Here is a 23785-nt window from a genome sequence, read left to right on the forward strand (position 1 = left end):
TGTGGTTCCTACGTATAAACATTGAGCCAGACATAAATACACTCATAAAATCTCATCAATCTTATCCGAGTTCTTAAAATTTTCCTTTATAAGGAATGTTACTCTTCCAAAGAAAGGCAATCTACAACTCTGTCAAAACTACCGCACTATCCGCCTCATAAGCCATCCCAGTAGTGTTACAAATTATATTAAATTGATTAAAACCGATAGCAGACAAAATCATATCAGAACAACAAGCGGGTTTTAGACACGGTCGCAGCACAACAGAACAAATCCTAAACCTCAGAATACTCTGTGAAAAATATCTCCAACACAAAGAAAATCTTTTCCATGTCTTTATTGATTCCAAGAAAGCTTTCGATCGAGTATGCCATGAGGTACTCTGGTCGACAATGGAAAAGTATAACATTAATAAAAACATAATTAAAGTTTTCCAGAACCTCTACTAGGATGCCACCAGTGCGATGTATTTCAACAATGACATTGGGGATTGGTTAAAACCACAGTTGGAGTAAGACAAGGCTGCCTACTTTCACCAACACTTTTCAATATCTTCCTTGAAAAGATAAAGGAAGATGCTCTCGAGGGCTATGAAGGTACTTAAGCATTGGAGGAAGAAGAATTACTAACTTGCTCTTCGCAGATGATATTGATGGCCTAGCAGGGACAGAAGAAGAACTAGCTAACCTTGTGATGCGCATTGACAAGGCTTCCGAAGCATTTGGCTTACAAATTAATTCTCAAAAAAAAAAAAATTATAGCCAGCAGGGCTTTAAAAATTGAATCAGTATTGGAGGTGAAAAGCTGACTAGTGTTAGCAGCTTGGAGCTATTGTCTCAGATGAGAGAACGAAACCTGAACTATTGGCCCGAATAGCACAGTCCACAACTTAAAATAATATGGAATGACAAAGGCATCAAAATCAGACTGATGCGCTCTCTGGTCATGGCCACATTTTATATGATTGTAAGTCTTGGACTCCGACTGCAGAGCTAGAGAGGAGGATCCTAAAAATGAAATTGAGATGCTACAGAAGGATCCTATGTATCACATTAACAGACCGCATCACAAACCAAGAGATTAGAGACAGGGTTACTCCAGCGAAATGACAGAAGAATGGAGAAAGAAGGTTGACAGATCTTGTATGGTGCCCCAGAAGTCCAGCAGACCAGAGGATCGGTGAAAATGAAAGTGAAGTAAGATGTAAACCTGGCCTAATGTCTCATAATGATGGCTAATTGAGCTTATTGTTTTGCAAAGGGTCAATCTCATATTTCTCAAGGAAAAAAAAAACATTCCGTAAAAAATGTTATTAGGGCGTACTGCCCCACTACAGTTCACGCGAAAATATGAAAACTACTTATTAATTTTTTTTTCAATTATGTCCAACTTATATGCATACTAAATAGATTTTTTCTCTTTAAAAAAAAAATAAACATTTTTTTGTGTAAATGTAGTAGTTAATATAACTGAACGTACTTAACTTAGCAATACAAATGTAAAAAAAAAATAAAAAAAAAATTGACAAAAAAATCTAAAACCTTTAGCATAAATGTGTTAAAAATATAGTAGTTATCTCCCCTACTAAAGAGCCTCCCATGTTTGTTACTATTAATAGTGAATAGTTGTAAAGTGGTGTAATTTTATGAAAAATACTGCTTGCATCGTGATTAAAAAATTAGATTTTTGCTTTCAGAAAAGAAAAAAATAGCCATTGTATCAGAACTTTGAATGGTCTTAAATATTATGATGTCGTTTTTCTATATCTTTTCTAGTTTACGAGATCTAAACGGGACGAAGGAACGGACGGACGGACGGACAGACATCCCACACAAAACTAATTTCGTCTTTTCCCCTTTTGCCCTTTCGGGTGCAGCTAAAAATGAAACGGAATCATTCTTTTGTTAAAAAATACAATGTTTTAATATCACGATTTCCATTTTTTTTTTTGACATTGTCATTTTATAAGTTTTCAAGTGAAATCAAGATATTACAATAAGAGTTTTTGTGTGTCTACTAGTTTTTCTATCACTGGTGAGGATGCTATCTTTTTGAAATGATATATGTCAGTTTAATTAAATAAAGTTACATTTAAAACCTAGAAGACATTGGATCGAAACTTCAAGACAGCATGACCTTATATTTTAATGACCTTTTATTTTAATTCATCCCCACGATAAAGAAAGAGCTGAGCTGCGACAATTGTACAAAAACTTTCAGTTATACAATCATGTTAGATTGAGATTGGATGTTAAGTTACCACATCGGACACGTTCAAGTTTATAACCACAGTAAAATATTTGTACAGTACATTAAATTGACCTTAAATGTAATAAAGAAATGGTTGTGAAATATTTAGTAAGCGTCAGCCCAATTAGACAGGGTGCTGACCTATTGATAACTTGTTTACAGGTAAATACACTTGTATTTTAAAGGAGACTACTGTGGTTTGCGGAACTACAGGATCTGGATCTTAATGCCTACTAACTATGTAGACACTTCTACTGTCAATATTTATGTTATTTTCTCACTATAAGATAGTTCAAAGTTTTTAAAAATGAAGAATAACTCGAAAAGAAACAGAAGAATCTTTGTAGAATACTTGATATACCATTCTCTTATTTCTTTTTTGAAAAAGGACATTTACCTCTAAGTCTTTTTTGGCATTTTTTAAAAACTTTTTTCAACAGATATAATTAAGAAATACATTTAATTTTCTGAAAAATAAAAAGTAGGCCTCAAGCCCATATAGTTGCTAATTAAAGGAAATATATATTAAATATTGAAAAAAAATTTATTAGAAATTATGTAATGTATAAAAAAAAAACGCTTTTAAAATATACTTTAGGAGCCTGGGTGAATGAAAACAAGTTCTGGAACTGATAGATATTTGTCGCCTCGGTAAATTCTACTGGCTTCTATTTAATTTTTTCGTTGGGTTTTAATTATCTTGTCTTGATGAATTTCTTTTCTAGATGGCTTTTACAAAACAGCTCTTCCAGACTCGCAGTTCTCACCAGATATAACTCCTTTGATACTGGCCTCACAGAAGAATCAATATGAAATTGTTCAACTTTTGTTACTACGAGGTGAAACAATCATGAAGCCTCACAAATTTAGCTGTGCTTGTCAGGTATGTATATGAAATATATTATATTATTAAAAAAAACGTAAAATAAATTAATTTCATTTAACTAATTGAACAAGACAACCGATTACGAATGTCTTCGTCTTTAAACAAACAGAATTATATTATGATGTCTTGTTTTTCATTATGATTGTGTTATGTTTATGAGTCCACCCAGCTCTAATGGGTACCTGACATTAGTTGGGGAAAAGTAAAGGCGGTTGGTCGTTGTGCTGGCCACATGACACCCTCGTTAACCGTAGGCCACAGAAACAGATGACCTTTACATCATCTACCCTATAGACCACAAGGTATGAAAGGGTAACTTTACTTACTTACTTATGTTTATTATGTGGTTTCATAATGTTGTGATTCTTTAGTAGATTCGCAAAAGTAAACATAATAAACTTATTTGACTAATCAACGACCCGGCACCTATATGTTTAAATACATTCATTCTCAGAAATAGCTAGTGGTCTATTTTTAGTACATTGGGAATTGCAATGTCCCTTATGGACAACTTACTCTATTTGCCCAAAGCTAATATATTGTGAACATCTAATTTCTCCAGACAACGAGATCTTGATGCAAAGTATCAGTAGAGAATTTAGGAGTAGCAAGTGGGGCAATCGCTCAAGGCCCGCGCACCTAAGGGGAGCCCGCGATTGTAGATTCCGTCACCGTCTGCTTCAAAAACCAGTATAAACTAGGATTTGTTAAACTTGGTAACACTCACCCAGAGCCCTGGCACCCAGGCCGCCTCTGCATAGTATTGTAATAACTTAAGGGAGGCAACTCAACGAGACATAGATGTTTATTTACAGGACATCACAGTTACACAAAACAACATCTTCTCTTAGACACAGTCTCTCCATATTGGCTCTCTCCTTGGGCAGAAATCGTTCTCCTCTCTAATGTTGACATCCTTTTAGGTCTAGTCTTTCACAGTGCGCACCTTCCAGCACTAGCCTGGATGGCGGTGCGCATGGCAGAGTTATAACAGTATGAATATCTTCTCCTACTTAAATTTATAAACAATGTATTTGTAAAAACCTTTAAATCTTGACGCGCACATCACGTGTTAGTATTTATCTGAATCTATCATTTCTAAAAAAAAAAATCATATGTTGATTTGACAGTAGTGACTTTTTAACAAATTATTTAGTTGGCAATAAAATTCTCGGCTTTTTAACAAACAAGTACAAAAAAACAAAATTAAGTTCATATTTCTTGATATTTCTGACAGGAATGTAGAAACAAAATGAAATTTGACCAGCTTCGTCTGGCCAAGTACAGACTTAATGCTTACAAAGGACTTGCCAGTGAGGCTTACATTTCATTGTCTAGTAAAGATCCAATTTTGACTGCCTTTGAACTGGCTGCTGAACTTAGAAGATTGTCAAGAGTGGAAAAACATTTTAAGGTAAACTTACTTTAAACTTATGCTAAGCAAACTAATAAACATTATTCTCTTGGATATAAAAACACAGCGGTTATTTTACTAGGGAAAGGTATTTCGACCTTTACAAATATATTCATGGTATCAATATCTATACTTCATTACTCTAAAATAAAAAAAAAAAACTTAGGATATAGGCCTATAAAATTATCGGGGTTATAATACTTAACAATTTGCAAGCACTGCCTTTACATTCATGCAGCACTATGCTTTTCTGGGGGGGGGGGGTGGGGGGTGGGCTCACAGGAATGAGTCAACTATATTTTCATTCATAATACACAAGGTTGGCTGTGATAAGGAGGTGCGGTGGCTGAGTGATAAAGAACTTTGATGAGTTCCGGGTTCAAATCCTGGTGAAGACTGAAATTATTACCTTCGGGATCTTTAGGGCGCCTTTAGGTCCACCCAGCTCTGATGGGTACCTGACGTTAGTAGGAGAAAGGTAAAGGCGATTGGTCGTTGTGCTGGCCAGATGATAGCTTTGGGCCACAGAATGACCTTTACATCATCTGCCCTGATAGGTCTGAAAGGGGAAATTTGTAGGATGTGATAAAGTCGAAAGCTAAATGACTATAATCATTATTCACGTACTAATAAAAAAAAGCATAAATGTATTTGTCGCGTCTATATCTTGCCTTGCGTGAACTAGGGTTCGAATATGTAGTCTGTAATCGGCTTGCTGACCTAGGGTTCGAATATGTAGTCTGTAATCAGCTTGCGTGACCTAGGGTTCGAATATGTAGTCTGTAATCAGCTTGCGTGACCTAGGGTTCGAATATATAGTCTATAATCAGCTTGCGTGACCTAGGGTTCAAATATATAGTCTATAATCAGCTCGCGTGACCTAGGGTTCGAATATGTAGTCTATAATCAGCTCGCGTGACCTAGGGTTCGAATCTGTAGTCTATAATCAGCTTGCGTAATGAGCTGTTCATAACAAACAAATCTATTTAGTATTTTAACTACTTAGATCTATAACACAATGGTCAAGCCAGGCGAAGATTTATTATTTGAATAGCATATAATAAAATAATATCATACTTCAAAGCATCCAGTAATACATAGCTGGGTCAAATAAAATACATATGATGAATGATAAAATCAATCCAGTAATGCTCTGATAGTAAACATTATCCCGAGGCCGGCCTTGGATCATTGGATGAACTAGGGCAGGCAAAGATACATTTGGTGGCTCTATATGAAATTTGAAAAATTAAAAGGAACAGCGAAAAAAAATATTGACGCAATTTATTAAAAACCTGCCTATGTCTATATCTAAATCGACATGTAACTGAAATTCATATATCGTAATTTCCGTAGTAGAGACAGAGTTAGACTAGTAAACATATAGTCATAGTGCTCTACTATATTTGAGATCTGATCCAAGTTTAGCTTTTTTTTTTCTATTTTTTAGTCCAGTGCGAGGGCCAACCAATTGGAAGCTTTAGGCGGTTGCTTAGTTTATCTATGCCTAAAGCCAGCCCTGACTATCCATAGTAAGCAAGATACTAGCGAGACTCATGTCCCTCATGAGACTGTGACAGTATTCCTTTCAGACCATGCAGATTGTGTAACGCTTATCTGATTCTATGGAATACGAGTAACGAAGATGTCATGTAGTCACCACAACGACTTTTACTCCCCCAAGTATGTCAGGTACCCATTAGAGTTGGGATGATTCAAGGAATTCCGAAAAATCCCGAAATTCGAAATCTGAAGTTCAAAATTCTGAAGTTCTAAATCCCAGTCCTCCCCGCTATTAAGCCACCATTCCCTTCAGTTTACACGTCGCATGGTTAAAAATAGATTTCGTCTCCACGATGAAATAATCTCTGCTCCTCCCTACCCTCAATGGTATGCCGCACGCTCTAACAATGATGAATGAGATGTTCAATCATTAAAATAAGATAAGAAAAAAAATGCCCAGGGAGATATGATAATAAAACAGGCACGAGGTGTTATCTAAGTGATGCAAACATTTTTTTTTAAATATCTGATTTCTGATTATTTTTAAATCCACATTCAGCGTGAGTACAGAGACTTGGCTGATCAACTGAGTGACTATGTGGTCAAACTACTGGACAGAATCAGGACTCAGAAAGAACTGGAACTGGTTCTCAACAAAACGGGAAAACCTCACCAGGAGAAATTTGCCAGTTTAGCAAGATTCAAACTAGCTTTGAACTACAAGGAGAAAAAGGTAAACTAGCAAATTCCCATGTAAATTCTTATGCAGCAACACACTTTGATTAATAACATTGTGCTTAGAATAAGCATTTTTTAAAACAAGACACCTCATAAGGCCGCCCTAGATGCATTTAAGATTTTCTCGATTTTCGATGTTGGTCGTTTCCGTAGACAATTCCTACGAGAAGTGGTTGAAATCCTGGGACGAATGTGAACAAGCCAGACGAGTATGGTAGCACATGCACCGCCTCAATAGGGACTATCTGTGGTGGATGCTGGACATAACTAACAGTAATAGCACGCAGCTGAATGAGACACTGCCCCATAAGTGCACACTTTGCCCGGTTCCGGTCATATTTTGATGCCCGTTGCCAACACTGTAGATGTATAAGAAACACAACTGAAATAGTCATATTTTGTACAATATAAACAAAATACAAATCACTTTGAATGACTGTCTCCAGTGTGTAGTTCAACTTTCACTCTCCTATTTACAATCTTCATTACGATTGACTTTCTTGTAGTAAGAAAAAGTTCCCCTTTCAGACTTTGAGATCTATAGGGCAGAGGATGTTATGGTCATAAGTTTCTTTCTCAAACGGTGAAAGAGCAGGGTGTCATGTGACCATAACAACCACCAACCGCCTTTACTTTCCCAAATTATATCAGGTACCCATTAGAGTTGATTGGACTCTGGGGCACCCTAAAAATATCAAGATTCAAACCGAGATATGAACTTGGACCCCCAGGTTCGGAAGCCAATGTTTAACCACTCCCCCCCCCCCGACTTTCTTCTGGTTAGATAAAAATCTATTCAACCTATACAAATAGATCGTCTGCCACAGTTTTACTCGTGGTTACATAAGAAACACGCACGCACGCAATCCATAGCAACTACTGAACTAGTACTCTTAAAGTTAAGTTTTAATTTTATTAAACTTATTTTTTTTCTATCTACAAATGCATGAAATCAGGCTGGTATACTGTACATATAAAAGTGACTTATCTGTTTCAGTTTATTGCGCACCCAAGTTGTCAACAAAGAGTTGTCCGCATATGGTACAACGGTATGGGGAAGCTGGAGAGGGCAAAATGGCCGAAGCGTCTGACCATGATAGCATTGTTTTCTTGTGCATACCCTTTCTTAATATTTCTTCATGTATTTTTCCCGAACACAAAGGTGAGCTGAATGTCACAAGTAATATTTATTTTATTTGCCTTCAAAATGTAAGCAAAATAACTTTGGAGTGTTACGAATCTAATGATTCATAAGAAAAAAAAGAAGATATCTTAGAAAATGTAATTCATAAAAATTTAAAATAGGTAATTTATTTATAATTTAGAAAATGTTAGCCTACTTTGTAGAATTTTGGAATCACTGGAATGCTTCTCCGTTTTAGCCTTTGGCAAATTGTCATAGCTGGATTTAAGGGAGGGCAGGCGGGGGGGGGGGGGCTACTTCCCTGGGGTATCCACAAAAATGGGTCTCCACAAAAGAGATAAAAATATCAGAATGTCGACAGGTCAGAAACTTTAATTTTTTTATTTTTTTTTTGCCACATTTTGTTCGCATTTTTACCGCCACTACTTAAAACCTTACGTCGTCTGTCAAGAATGTCGTGATAAAGAACTGTCCGCTAGTAGCGTGCTTGTACTATATACATGCAGCTCCAGAGTTACGGTAGTGGGTCTACTAGAGAACTTACCACTGAATAAAAAATATACACGTTTTTAAAACTAAAATATGCATATTAATTATTTGTTGTTGTAAAAATGGAGAATGATATTAAATTTAGAAGTACTTAATTTTTTCTCGTCTAAGATATAACAGGCTTTTAGGTATAAATTGTATTACTCATAAGACGATCTTTATTAAAGCTTTTGAAAAAGTGTAGGGGCCTCCGGAAAAAAAATCCTTTCCGCGGGGCCTCCACATAATTTAATCCGGCACCGACACTATCTTACATTCACAGTAGCACAGAAGTCTGAGACATGAATAACAGATAGTCGTAGCTTTTATTTCGGAGTGTCCATTTCCTAGATTGGCTGCTGACCAAATCTTTACAGCCTAGTCTGCCCAAACACACCAACCAACCACGTTGAAATTGTGTGTCTATGGCAGGGTCAATCAGAGAATAGATAATTCTCATTGTCACTTCCCTAACCAACGTTGATTTGACCCAATTAAATTTAATAAATTTTCGGTTTTATAAACTTTTTCTATAATTATATACCTATTATAACATACAAGTTATTGCAGTTTAACCATAACAAGGTAGTGAAACACAAATGAGCAAATGAATAGTTCATTTGGAACGTAGAAAATAATTACGGAGTGAAAAGAGTTAAAATAAACTGCTTAAGAGTTACCTGCTCTTCATTTTCTCTTAGGGCTGACTCCCCAAGCCTTTCATATTCAATGATATTTTTTAAAAAGAGTTACATATCAACCAGCATTAAAAAAGAAATCCTAAACAATCCTCTCATTAATCATTGATGCATAAAATTTATGTATTTCGTTTTTCTTTGACAGGGAGCAAAGATTCTTCAGTTTCCAGTCTTGAAGTTTGTGTGTAACGCCATGTCTTTTTTTACATTTCTTCTTCTTATTGTGGTTTCCACCATCGAATCTTCCCAAAGTGTCAGCAAGTACCGGACACTGCACTCAGAATACCCGGACAAACATCACGTGTAAGATGTCATTGTTCAGTGAATTGTAGGAATGTGATGATGAGACGATGTGGTCTCCTTGTCTTGTCCTAATATAGGTGGTGAACATTCCAAGTATACTTAACAATACTATTGAGATAGCATGTAATGTTATCAAAAATGGCCCAATGAGAAAACGATAGCCTCTCTCCCATTATGGCATTATTAGTGCAGCAGTTTATGCAAGGGGGCATAACAGAATTAAATTAATATGGCCATTATGGTTACTGTGCCTATAGGTAACGCCGTGGGCTGTAACTTACATTAATGATTTATTTGTTACTGCTTATCAGAGAAAATTATAAACAGAGATGTCAGAGTTTCAAATAAAACAATATTCTAGTCATTTTTTTTAAATTGATTTTAAACTTACTAACAATGCTATGTTCACTGGTCCGACACTATCTTAGTGGCATACCGCTAGCATTTGTTATATCTTTATAATGTTTATTACCTAGCTGTTCAAAATTAGGTTACTGGCCTTCCTATACAATGTCACGAGACACACACAATGTACGTGCATTAAAATTAATATTTAGATTAAGATATAAGAAGGACTCATTAAATGCCCATTGTATGTTTTGGCAGCTACAGAGTATTAATCTATTTCGTAACAAAACTGACAAGTCTATTATATGTTATGACAGGTATAGTCTATTTCGTAACAAAACTGACAAGTCTGTTATATGTTATGACAGGTATAGTCTATTCCGTAACAAAACTGACAACACTGTCTTCGGAGATGATTTCCCACTACGACCAAGTTTCCCAAGTGTGACGGAAATGTTAATGAGTCTGTGGATCATTGGTAACATTTTACATCTATTTTTATATTCATATTCATTAAACCAATCAAATGAGCAATATTAGGAGAATATTCTATTTTTTGAAATATGATTAATACACACGACCTCCCCTCAACCCCGGGGCTCAACCACCCTCTCCCCCCTTGGGGATGGATTGAATTTTGTGACTGAGTTTTTGCTTTGATTTTCTTTACTTTAGGTGAGATTTTAATAATAAACCATCAGCGCAGCCAAAGGGGGTTTTAAGTTTAAAATCCTCTTCCAGGGGTTTTTGCGGTTAAACCTCCTCTTCTATACAAAATAATACATAATCCATAAAGGCTGTCACGTGATACGTTTTTTTCACTGTTTTATCAAAATTATCAAGTGGCTTAATGTTGTTTGTTTACGATTGGTGAATGAGGTCCATTCTTCAATGAAGATCTGATCCGATCTGATCGGAACCGACCTGATCCGGCCTGATTTTGTTTGAACATTAAGTAGAATTACTTTAATATAGGTAGGGCTTGAATTTATTTAGACTTATATTCACCGTGTATTCTGTTTTAGTTTATAACTTTAAACGTTATTTTTCATGCAATGTGTTTATTGAGTTTATGTACGCTTCAGACAACTTGTTTTAAAACTAATTTTAACATTTCAAACAACAATTTGCATCGTTTTATGTTCACCCTGCTCTACATATCACTCACACAATGAATGCTAAACATGGCGTGGCTTTAGGACAAATTCATTGAAATTCATTCATCAGGCCTTTTTTTTTAAAATAAATCCTAGAATTTGTATACCTTTATCTGGTTATTAAGTATACACATTTGGTAGCATCTACCGGTATATGTATTTACATATGTACAAATCTATCATTTCTGTTCAGGCATGGTGTGCCAAGAATGTAACCAGTTGTTTCATAATGGGATAATGCAGCACATCTTGAGCTTCTACAACCTTCTGGACGTAGTGCTTCTCACAGTGTACATTGCCACATTCACGCTCAGGTTTTGGACTATGTACAAGGTAATTGTCTGGTATGTTAGGATATTGTGTTTTGATACATAGCCACATTCACGCTCAGGTTTTGGACTATGTACAAGGTAATTGTCTGGTATGTTAGGATATTGTGTTTTGATACATAGCCACATTCACGCTCAGGTTTTGGACTATGTACAAGGTAATTGTCTGGTATGCAAGGATATTGTGTTTTGATACATTGCCACCTTCACGCTCAGGTTTTGGACTATGAACAAGGTAATTGTCTGGTATGTTAGGATATTGTGTTTTGATACATAGCCACATTCACGCTCAGGTTTTAGACTATGTACAAGGTAATTGTCAGGTATGCTAAGATATTATGTTTTGGTACATTGTCACATTCACGCTCAGGTTTTGGACTATGTACAAGGTAATTGTCTGGTATGCAAGGATATTGTGTTTTGATACATTGCCACATTCACGCTTAGGTTTTGGACTATGTACAAGGTAATTGTCAGGTATGCAAGGATATTGTGTTTTGATACATAGCCACATTCACTCTCAGGTTCTGGACTATATGCTTGGTAATTGTCTGGTTTGCTAAGGTAATGTGTTTTGATACATTGCCACATTCACTCTCAGGTTCTGGACTATGTACAAGGTAATTGTCTGGTATGTTAGGATATTGTGTTTTTATATATTGCAACATTCACACTCAGGTTTTGGACTATGTACAAGGTAATTGTCTGGTATGCAAGGATATTGTGTTTTGAGTTTTGATACATTGCCACATTCACGCTTAGGTTTTGGACTATGTACAAGGTAATTGTCTGGTATGCAAGGATATTGTGTTTTAATACATAGCCACATTCACTCTCAGGTTCTGGACTATATGCTTGGTAATTGTCTGGTATGCTAAGGTAATGTGTTTTGATACATAGCCACATTCACTCTCAGGTTCTGGACTATATGCAAGGTAATTGGATGGCTGCCTGGTCGTGTGGTTTGCGCGCTGGACTGCCGTTCTGATTTATAGACGGTCGAGGGTTCAAACCCTGTCCGCTCCTATCCCCGGCGTCCTGCGGGAGGTTTGGACTAGGAAGTAAACTATCTTCAACTTTGAAGGAACATCCGAAACATGTAAAACATTTTACAAACATTTTATTGTCTGGTATTGTGTTTTGATACATTGCCTATTCAAAGAAGCAAGTTTTTTTTTCTAATATATATGTTTAACTCTCTAAAAGTCATTAGACAGAGATAATTAGACAATAAACTAAATTTTACTGCAAATACTGATTATATCAGCAAAAAAGGGCAGCAAAGATTACGATTACTAAGAAAACTGTCCTCGTTTAATGTTAGCGAAAAGGCCTTGGCTATGTTTTATCAAGCTCACATCTGCAATATTTTAAGTTTTAATTGGTGTAATGCACAAATTGTAAGACAAATTTCCTTACGGATAATAAAGATTATTATTATTATTATAAAAATAACTATTTATTTACTAAGACCTTTCTTATGAATTACAGACGTTCCTTCTTAACACAACACAACGCCTATCCATATCCACTTGTACCAGTCAGCGCATGTCCTTAGCAGAATATCAAGAGAGAGGCTGGTCCATTGTTTAGCGTTTTCCAACCAGCTGTTCTTTGCACGTCCCTTTCTTTGTGCTCTGTCTGTCTTGAAGGAAGACTTTTGGGAGTGATTCGTGTCTTACAAGAAGACTCGTTTGTTTTAACACGCATATTACAACACCAAAATTTAATTTTGTGTCTTATTTATACTTGACTTGACGTTCAGTGACAAACTTTGCAAAGTATGCATAAATATTGAGAACACCAATGAATAATATAGTTTTAATTTTACTTGGAAGCTGATATTAATCTTCAAGACTTTCCTTGGTTTACGCATGATGGCGTATGCTAAATGTAAACGTCATTGGAGATTTTGGTAAATTACCTTACCATCTGGGAAATTGTTTCTGGCTGAAAATCGTGATTGCTATCTGCCATTGTATCTTATCTTATCTTATAAAATACTTACTTCGTTACTTCAAAAAAATAAGATGATTACGTCCTACGTGTGTTCCTAGATCAATCTCCATCATTGAGGGCATAGACATCTGCTGGGAAAGTTGCTTTTTTTTTCAAGAATGGTTTAGTGATTTACATCCTCATAGTTTATTAAATATTTTACTTTCAGAGGTAAAGACTGATACTTGTAAAGACTTGTACACAAACAAAGACATTTATTTATGTTCAAGAAATTTGTAGAACATTTAATCACTACATGGATTCCCCTAATTAGAAAACTAAGTAATCTTAAAATATATTTTAATTCTTTTCAAAGTAACAAGTATTTTTGTGCATTTAATTCTTTACTTCAGTTTCACGCTGCTTTGGCCTTCCTATCCAATCCAGCCAACATAGCGCAGGAGTTGAAAATGTTGGAGCATCTTTACTGGCTCAATACAGGTACATGTACACTTAATTTAGTTTCGTTTTCGGTGAAAACATGTTTTGTTTGTAATTTGTTTAAATGTTTCGGATGCCCCTTCAGTTAATTACATCCTAGCCCAAATCTCCAGCAGGACGACGGGGGATGGGGGCGGGCAGGGTTTAAACCCGGAACCATCGAGACAAATGAAGATCAGTCCAGAGCGCAAACCACATGACCAGACAGACATTTCTACTGTGAACAGTGTCATGTGGCCAGCACAATGACGAACCGCCTTTACTTTTCACCAAGTAATGTCAAGTACCCATTAGAACTGGGTGGACTCAAAAATATTTACATTTATTTTTATGCAAAATTTATTACGCAGTAAAGTATTCCACAATCCCACATCACAGGTATATACCGTTAAAGTGCACCCTTTATAGGTATAAATAGATGGAGTCCTTAATACAGTAATTCCCAAATTGTCTGAATAGGTTTTCCAAGAAATACTGGAGTAATTAACTAGTAGGCCACCACGTGTATTAATTCTCTCTAATAAAATAAGTAAAGTGCTCCGCTAAGGAAAACGTTTGGGAATCACTGATTTAATACATCACGTGTCCAACTTGTCAGGAAACTTGCTGATATTACAACTCGACAACTAGACGGATATAAAGCGAAAAAATACCCTAGAGCCCTTTCACGTCCGAATAGACATTTTAAGATTTAGATTTTATATCAAAACCATAGACATAAAATGTAGGGCCTACCTAGTCGCATTTTTAAGCGGTTATAGGATGTGTTATTGTTTACTTGAAAACAAAAAAGGGAATATCATTTTGTGTGGGGAACAATGTGTTGGTCTTAATATCTTTGCACCAAACGAAAAGAAAATATTGGGGGCGTGGGGGGGGGGAGTGTATTTAGTAAATAGAATGTAAAATAAAAACATGCTTAGTTGTAAAAAAAAAAAAAAAGCAGATACTTTATTTTTTGATATGTGAATCTGTGAGTGATTCGTGGAATATATATATATATATATATATATATATATGTGTGTGTGTGTGTGTGTGTGTGTGAGAGATAACATGATAAATTATGCCTATTTAATTGACAGATCGCATATTTTGGAGCCCGACTGACCCAATCAATTTAATTGAGGGCTCGTTCGCTATTGCCAACATTCTGAGTGTGGGTCGCATTTCTTACCTTCTGCCAGCCAATGAAATACTTGGACCACTTCAAATTTCTCTTGGAAGAATGTTGAAGGTATATGTATATATGTATATATATATATATATATATATATATATATATATATATATATGTATAAATAATTGTAACTATATCTTTTTAATGTAATGTCGTTTAGAAAGACTTAATATTATTGATATAATAGGCATTTATATTTAGATATTTTTTTAGTTTTAATTGCTTATTTCTTTTAATGGCAGTGCCATAAATCTATTATCATACATTTGTACATTATATGTGTGTGGTGTACTTATGTTATGCCATGCAATTTAAAAAACAACAAACAAGGTTACAAAGACAGTTGGTGTTGAAACACAAACTCAAAATCGGCCCCAGAAGTGGCAGGTCACAAGGCAGGTTTCAATATTTTGAGAAAGAACATCAGAGTGAATTCTGGGTGAAATTCTATCAATGGCAAATGACAGAGAAGAATGGAGAAAGAAGGCTGACAGATCCTGTGTGGTGCCACAACGGTCCAGCAGAACAAAGGATAGGAGGAAGTGAATGTGAAGTTTGGTGTAAAACTGGGCTAACTGATGACGTATACTGATTATTTAATTGATCTAATTGGTTTGTAAAGGGTCAATCTCTTATTCAAAGCCTCAGGGGAAAAAATATTTCCGTAAAAAAACAACAACGAATCCTTTAGTCAAGTGTTGTTTGGTAGGGTGGTCGCACTGCAGTTCACGCGATAATATGAAAAACTACTCATTAATTGTTGTTTTAAATTATATTCCACTTATATGCAGACTAAATAGATTTTTTACTTTAGAAAAAAAAATAAACTTTTTTTTTTGTAAAAGTAGTAGTTATTAATACAGAACTTACTTAACTTAGCAATACAATTGTACAATATTTTTTAATCAGAAAATTAAAAACCGTTTGTATAAATGTGTTAAAAATATGGTGAGTCTCCCTTACTAGCCTCCCGTGTTTGTTGGTATTAATAGTAAATAGTTGTAAAAATGGTGTATTTTTATAGAAAAATCTACTTGAATAGTTAATTTTTAAAATGAAAAATTTCCTTTTCAGAAAAAAAAAGTAGCGCTGCATCAGAACTTTGAATGGTCTAAAATATCATAATATTGGATTTTTATTATCTTTTCTTGTTTACGAGATCTAAACGGGACGGACTGTCAGACGGACAGACAGACCACACAAAACTAATAGTGTAAATGTGAATGTTATGATCATCAATGGCATACATTTAAACTTTACTAACGTAATGTTTATTTTCAAAAATGGTCCAATAATAAATTGGTTTTATATGTTTGTTTTTATCGTTTTTTTTTCTCCTTTAAATACAAAAATAAACGTCAAAAAAAAGTGTATTTACAAAGACAATTTAGATGTCCTAGCATTATCTTTAAATGCAGGGCCTATAGATTGTATCTAGAAGTCTAGAACCCAAATAGGTTTGTCAAATTGTTATCTCTCATTAGTTCTAAAACATTTTAGTTATTGAAGCATATAATGTTTGCTTACATACGAAACTTGATTCTGCGCTATTTTGTTCCTCAGGACATCGCAAAGTTTGGCGTATTGTTTCTCCTGGTGATTTTCGCGTTCATGGTTGGTCTCCATAACCTTTACTGGTACTACAGTGAGCGGAATGATATTGAGTTGGCGTTTCCAGATAGACCAGTGGTAGCCACTGTGAATGCTGAGGTCAACTTTGGAGGGTAATTATACTTCACACACACACACACATATTCAAATCCTTTAATTGGTCAAGATCTTTGTTCGATCAGAATGGTAAGAACCAGAACCGGAAGTAATTTCACGATTGAATATTAGCAGAGGCCTCGTATTTTTTTAAAACATTTTTTTTTTTGAACATATTGACCTAACTCTAAAAGCATCTGACATTTTTTAAGGGGAAGTAGAGAAAGTTAATCGCTCTGGTTATTCTCATTAACTGTTGGTGACAGCTAAACTAGGCCAATACTTTACGTTTTAATATTTAAATACTATTTTATTTTCATAATATTTTAAGCACCCTCTACCTATATATTCTCCATGCACACAAAAATGTCTGTGTATAAAAATTCTAATCTTCCACTTCTATGTACACGAATATAAATGTGTTAGAAAAAAGATGTGACTTCCGATTTTCAATGTAGGTTTATATAAGCATGTCTAATCTTCTAAGTAGGGCCCTACAGGAAAATAGATATAAAGTCCAATCTTCTAAGCACAAAATATGGTTATAATTGTTATAAAGTCTAATTTTCAATGTGCAAGAGTCACAAATATGTAAATTATGAGTGAGTCTGGTGTGAATGTAAATTTTTTTTATACTTATAATGTTTTGTTTGGTGTAATGCACAAATTGTAAGACCAATTTCATTACGGACAATAAAGTTTATTATCATTATTAATATTGATATAGCTATAATGTTCAATCTTCTTTGAACACGAATATGGCTATGAAATCCAATCAACATTTCTACAAATATGGCTATAAAGTCCATTCTTCTATTTACACGAATATGGATGTGAGTCTAGCTTTTATATTGTAAGACCAATTGTACTCGGGCCTTGCTCAGTTTTCCAGACTGGTCTTTTGTTCTAGCTTTATGCTAGATCTACTCTTTTTGTAGCATTGCCAGAAACTGTAACATCTGAATGAAACTGTAACATCTCAATGAAACTGTAACATCTCAATGAAACTATAACATCTCAATGAAACTGTAACATCTCAATGAAACTGTAACATCTCAATGAAACTATAACATCTCAATGAAACGATAACATCTCAATGAAACTGTAACATCTCAATGAAACTGTAACATCTCAATGAAACTGTAACTTCTCAATGAAACTATAACATCTCAATGAAACTGTAACATCTCAATGAAACTATAACATCTCAATGAAACTGTAACATCTCAATGAAACTGTAACATCTCAATGAAACTGTAACATCTCAATGAAACTGTAACATCAAAATGAAACTGTAACATCTCAATGAAACTGTAACATCTCAATGAAACTGTAACATCTCAATGAAACTGTAACATCAAAATGAAACTGTAACAGCTCAATGAAACTGTAACAGAGCAATGAAACTGTAACAGCTCAATGAAACTGTAACATCTCAATGAAACTGTAACATCTCAATGAAACTGTAACATCAAAATGAAACTGTAACAGCTCAATGAAACTGTAACATCAAAATGAAACTGTAACAGCTCAATGAAACTGTAACAGATCAATGAAACTGTAACAGATCAATGAAACTGTAACATCTCAATAAAACTGTAACAGATCAATGAAACTGTAACAGATCAATGAAACTGTAACATCTCAATGAAACTGTAACAGCAAAATGAAACTGTAACAGCTCAATGAAACTGTAACAGATCAATGAAACTGTAACAGATCAATGAAACTGTAACAGATCAATGAAACTGTAACATCTCAATGAAACTGTAACATCTCAATGAAACCGTAACATCTCAATGAAACTATAACATCTCAATGAAACTGTAACATCTCAATGAAAATGTAACAGCCAAATGAAACTGTAACATCTCAATGAAACTGTAACAGAGCAATGAAACTGTAACAGATCAATGAAACTGTAACATCTCAATGAAACTGTAACAGATCAATGAAACTGTAACAGATCAATGAAACTGTAACATCTCAATGAAACTGTAACATCTCAATGAAACTGTAACATCAAAATGAAACTGTAACAGCTCAATGAAACTGTAACATCCAAATGAAACTGTAACATCTCAATGAAACTGTAACATCTCAATGAAACTGTAACATCTCAATGAAACTGTAACATCTCAATGAAACTGTAACATCTCAATGAAACTGTAACTTCTCAATGAAACTATAACAGATCAATGAAACTGTAACATCTCAATGAAACTGTAACAGCAAAATGAAACTGTAACAGCTCAATGAAACTGTAACAGATCAATGAAACTGTAACAGATCAATGAAACTGTAACAGATCAATGAAACTGTAGCATCTCAATGAAACTGTAACATCTCAATGAAACTGTAACATCTTAATGAAACTGTAACATCTTAATGAAACTGTAACATCTCAATGAAACTATAACAGATCAATGAAACTGTAACAGATCAATGAAACTGTAACAGATCAATGAAACTGTAACAGATCAATGAAACTGTAACATCTCAATGAAACTGTAACAGATCAATGAAACTGTAACATCTCAATGAAACTGTAACATCTCAATGAAACTGTTACATCTCAATGAAACTGTAACATCTCAATGAAACCGTAACATCTCAATGAAACTGTAACATCTCAATGAAACTGTAACATCAAAATGAAACTGTAACATCAAAATGAAACTATAACAGCTCAATGAAACTGTAACAGATCAATGAAACTGTAACATCAAAATGAAACTGTAACATCTCAAGGAAACGGTAATTTTATTTTATGTAACATTGTAATGAAATATACATACATTATATAATTGACCTCATCTCCACAGTGTAATGGCAACATTCAGAACAGTCTTTTGGGCTATGTTTGGGCGAGGAGAACCGGAAGCTGTGCTACTTGGTGGCTACAATAACACGTTTACCTCGGATATAGGCTACTTCATCTATGGCGCCTACAACATCTCCATGGTTACTGTGTTGCTCAACATGCTGATCGCCATGATGACCAGATCTTTTACATTGATTGCGGTATGATCTGGTCAATTATATTTAGCCAAACTAGAAAATAGTTGCCTTTCAAAACAGTTTTCGAAATAGTTTTTTTTACTTAAAAGTTTGAGTGAAATTCCTTCAGTTTGTCCCTAAATACAAATTTTTGGAAATTAATGGTTACACAGTACACTAATTATATATAAGAAAGGCTAAATTTTATTTTTAATATTAATTTTATTTTTATCCAAATCTTTTGACCCTTAAAATAGTAAACTAAACTTGTCAGTTATTGTTTTAGAAAACTTGTCTCTTATCATTACGTCAACGTATTTCTTATTATTTCATATACTTGTCTCTTATAATTTCATGAGCTTGTCTCTTATTATTTCATGAAATTGTCTCTTATTATTTCAGGAAGATTCAGACAGAGAATGGAAATTCTCTCGAAGTCTACTATACATGGATTACATTAGCAATGGAGGCACTCTGCCAGCGCCACTTAACATTCTCGGGGCACCAAAGGCTCTGTTTAAAGTGTTGTTTTGTGGCTGCTGTTGCTGTGGGGAAGCCCATTCTGATTCTGAGGGTATGAAAAGAATAAACACACATACTCACACATGTACAAACAGCCTCTCTAGTGACCAAACACTAACAAGCAGCCTCTCTAAAATAAATTATAGCTTTCATATAGTGCTACTTTCATGCTTATAGCAGGCTGGAAGCGCTTTGGTTTAATCTCATTTTGTGGACCAGTGGAGTGGGGAGGGGGCATCTGGAAGAAGGTTTTCCGTGCTGCCTTTAGGAGCTCAGTAAGCACAGCTCTGCTCTAGTCGGGTGTCGAACCTCGAGCCCTCTTCATAGAAATGTCGACTCACACAAACTAAGCCGAGCCAGGTTCAAGAGTACTTAGCCTCTCTACCACGCTTACCACTAACAAGCACTACAGCCTACCTAGTGACCAAACACTGACAAACAGCCTCTCTAGTGACCAAACACTGACAAACAGCCTCTCTAGTGACCAAACACTAACAAACAGCCTCTCTAAGCACCAAACACTAACAAACAGCTTTTCTAGTGACCAAACACTAATAAACAGCCTTTCTAGTGACCAAACACTAACAAACAGCCTCTCTAGTAACCAAACACAAAACAAACAGCCTCTCTAGTGACAAAACACTAACAAACAGCCTCTCTAGTGACCAAAATCTAACAAACAGCCTCTCTAGTGACCAACCTCTAACAAGCACTAACAGCCTCTCTAGTGACCAAACTCTAACAAGCACTAACAGCCTCTCTAGTGACCCTACCATCAAACATAATGTTATCCTTTAAGTGTCCATCCCCAGACCAGGAAGACGATGCAGACGAAGCAGACTCCCCAATGTATTCAGCCAGGAATGGGCGCGTGCAGAATGGGAAAAGTATGTCACGTTCGCATCTTGCCAAGCAGATGTCTATCGATGGACCAACAGGGGTAGGAACATCTCATTAGCTTAATTAGTTAATCCATTTTTAATACAAATAACATGTCATTATTTGATTTTATAATGTTAGGCGTCTATTGAGAACGAAATTATACATTTTAAAATATATTTGTAAACTGAGAAATAGTCTCTACAATTTCTTTAATTGATAATTCAAACTGAAGACATGCAAATGTTACCAACGTCGACATATTTTCTTTGTCTTTTCAAAATTATTTTGTTCTAAGTTTAATTTTTTAAATAACTTTTGGAATGGGTACTTAAAACAAAGATACATGCTACCAAAACAGCGAATATGTTTATTCCGCAGCTCTTTGAAGTAACGTTAAAAAAAATATTAAATTTGATTATTTAGAAAGAAAGAAAAATGTATGTAATCTTTAGAAACCGTTGACGTTAAAATGTTTAAAATACATTGCACTTCATCTAATTAATACTGGTACAAGTTTTGTACACGTCGTTTCTCTCACATCCTGTTCTAAGATTAAGTACCTAACAAAACATAATCAATAAAAAAAATAAATTGGCCAATTAATAATTAATTGATCTGTGGTACTTGCTAATTTTATTTGATATTGAAAAAGGGAAAATAACCATACAGTATTGAGCTATATGGCTATAACTGTGGAGTTCTTCCATTAAATAAGCATTTTTTTATTATTTTTTTTACCTGTTTCGGAGACCCATCGGATTATAAATGCACGAAAGTAACGTTTTAATTCCCCAAGGAGTCTACATTTTTAAACTGTATGGCCAGCTACGCCTGTCGTAAGAAATATACTGGACAACTCACCACATTAGTTCCATTTTATTACAAACCCTTTTGTCATATGTGAAGTTGTTGAAGTGATCAATTTAAGGAGAAAATACATTTTTATCAAGAACATTTGTTGGCGTTTTTACACCCTCCATTATCGTTTTAGCAGACAAACAATGAAATCTAATTTAGAGTTACTGATTAAGACAAATAAATTATAAAAGAACAAAATTACCGAGAGAACTTTTTAATTATTTAAATTATTATATACATATTTTTTAGGGGTGGTGATAGCTGAGAAGTGCTTGACTTCCGAACATAGAAGTCTCGGGTTCGGAACCAAGTGAAGACTGGGATTTAGAATTTCGGAATTTTTAGGGCGCTCTCGAGTCTACTCAAGTCTAATGATGGGAGAAAGTAAAGATAGTTTGTCGTTGTGCTGGCACTTGATACCCTCGTTAACCGTTGGCCACAGAATAGCTGGCACTTACATCATCTTCTCTACAGATTGCAAGGAATTAATTGGGATTTTTTTTTAATTTTAACAAATTTTATATTAACTCATTCCCATCTGTCTGTTTGTATGTCTGTCTAGTTCAGTCAGTCTAGGATGATTTGTTTTTTTTTTTGAGTTTTTCCTCCACTTGCTATTCTCGAATCCATTTTAACTATTAAACAATTATTCATTGTCGACAACAATACTAGAATCAATCAAATAATTAACCAATGATTAAATTTTGTTTTATTTAGAAAAAGTACACCTTGTAGTATATAAATGGCAGTTAGTGTGCGGTGCTTTTGCTTATATAAGATTTGTTTTGAAAAAGTATTTTCTACTTTTAATGTTTGACGAAAAATATCGACTACAGAATGGTCTATTTATATTGTTATGACATTATTCGTTGATGATTTATTAATTATTATTTTTTGTGTGTGTGCAAAAGAACATGGACGAGGGGGCCTATAAAAATTGTATTAATAAAAAACAACACATTACTTTAAGATCATTTATTGCAACTTTGCAGGCAGCATATCCAGGGGATTTTTCGCCGCATCCCGACTCTAATGGTATCGTGAACGAAGCCTACGATGGTACGCCCAAGAGGAAAAGTACACGTAGAAACCCAGCCACAATTGTGTCTGTGGAAGCCATGGAGGAGCAGCTGACTTACCAGGTAGGACCTCACAAGAGAAGGGGAAAACACTTTATCTCAGAGCAGTTTATAGGCTAACAGAGAGATCTGGCCCTTAAAAAAAAGTACATAGAGTTCCACAATTAAATACCCGAAAATAAATCAGAACAAGCAAAACATAAATTTAAAAAAAAACACTAAAAAACATTAACTAAGGGGAAGAACTCCGCAATTACAAATATGTATCACAATAATGTAGAAGTTATTTCCCTTATTCGATATCAACCAAAGCTAATTAATTACTAAAAATAAATTGACTAATTGGTTAATTTTTAAAAATTCATTCATGTATAATCTAGGTACAAGAAATAATTGTTTAAAGTTTCAGCTTGATATGATAACTGTCGTTCGAGAAATAACATGTTCAGTTCACTAGGGGAACAAAACCTACATATTTAGCTATATCTGAAGGATTAATTTTCTTTGTTGGTATCAAACAAAATAATTTATAACCAGTAATTAATTGACTAATCGCTCTTTTTTTTTAATGATTCAGGTCTAGTCTTTGCCAATGAATTATTGTGCAAAGTTTCAACTTAATCCGAGAATGAGTGCGGCAGAAATAACGTGTTCAAACGTTTTACCAGACAGACAGACAGAGTGAGCTGATCTAAGCTTTGTAAAAAATGAAACATCCAACATAAACAAACTGGGGAGTTTTACTAGTAAATGGGAATCCACTGGCCCTCCTAATGAGTTGATTGAACCGAAAGACTGCAAACAATCATTTCTATCTATCAAT

At 34.7% G+C, this 23785-nt stretch overlaps 1 protein-coding gene across 1 annotated transcript in view; it reads left to right on the forward strand.

Moving 5' to 3' along the window:
- The window catches only part of LOC106068643 (short transient receptor potential channel 7-like), a 74700-nt gene that overhangs the window by 44338 nt on the left and 6577 nt on the right, over positions 1–23785 (forward strand). The window contains exons 6-19 of the mRNA XM_056036269.1: positions 2976–3133; positions 4374–4550; positions 6613–6786; positions 7789–7953; positions 9307–9464; positions 10181–10290; positions 11163–11302; positions 13650–13737; positions 14820–14971; positions 16478–16638; positions 19447–19645; positions 20024–20195; positions 20956–21083; positions 22876–23025. Coding sequence (XP_055892244.1) covers positions 2976–3133; positions 4374–4550; positions 6613–6786; positions 7789–7953; positions 9307–9464; positions 10181–10290; positions 11163–11302; positions 13650–13737; positions 14820–14971; positions 16478–16638; positions 19447–19645; positions 20024–20195; positions 20956–21083; positions 22876–23025 — 2132 coding nt within the window. The remainder of the gene's footprint in view (positions 1–2975; positions 3134–4373; positions 4551–6612; positions 6787–7788; positions 7954–9306; positions 9465–10180; positions 10291–11162; positions 11303–13649; positions 13738–14819; positions 14972–16477; positions 16639–19446; positions 19646–20023; positions 20196–20955; positions 21084–22875; positions 23026–23785) is intronic.

This window comes from Biomphalaria glabrata, chromosome 7, assembly GCF_947242115.1.
Source record: "Biomphalaria glabrata chromosome 7, xgBioGlab47.1, whole genome shotgun sequence".
Lineage (NCBI taxonomy): Eukaryota > Metazoa > Mollusca > Gastropoda > Planorbidae > Biomphalaria > Biomphalaria glabrata.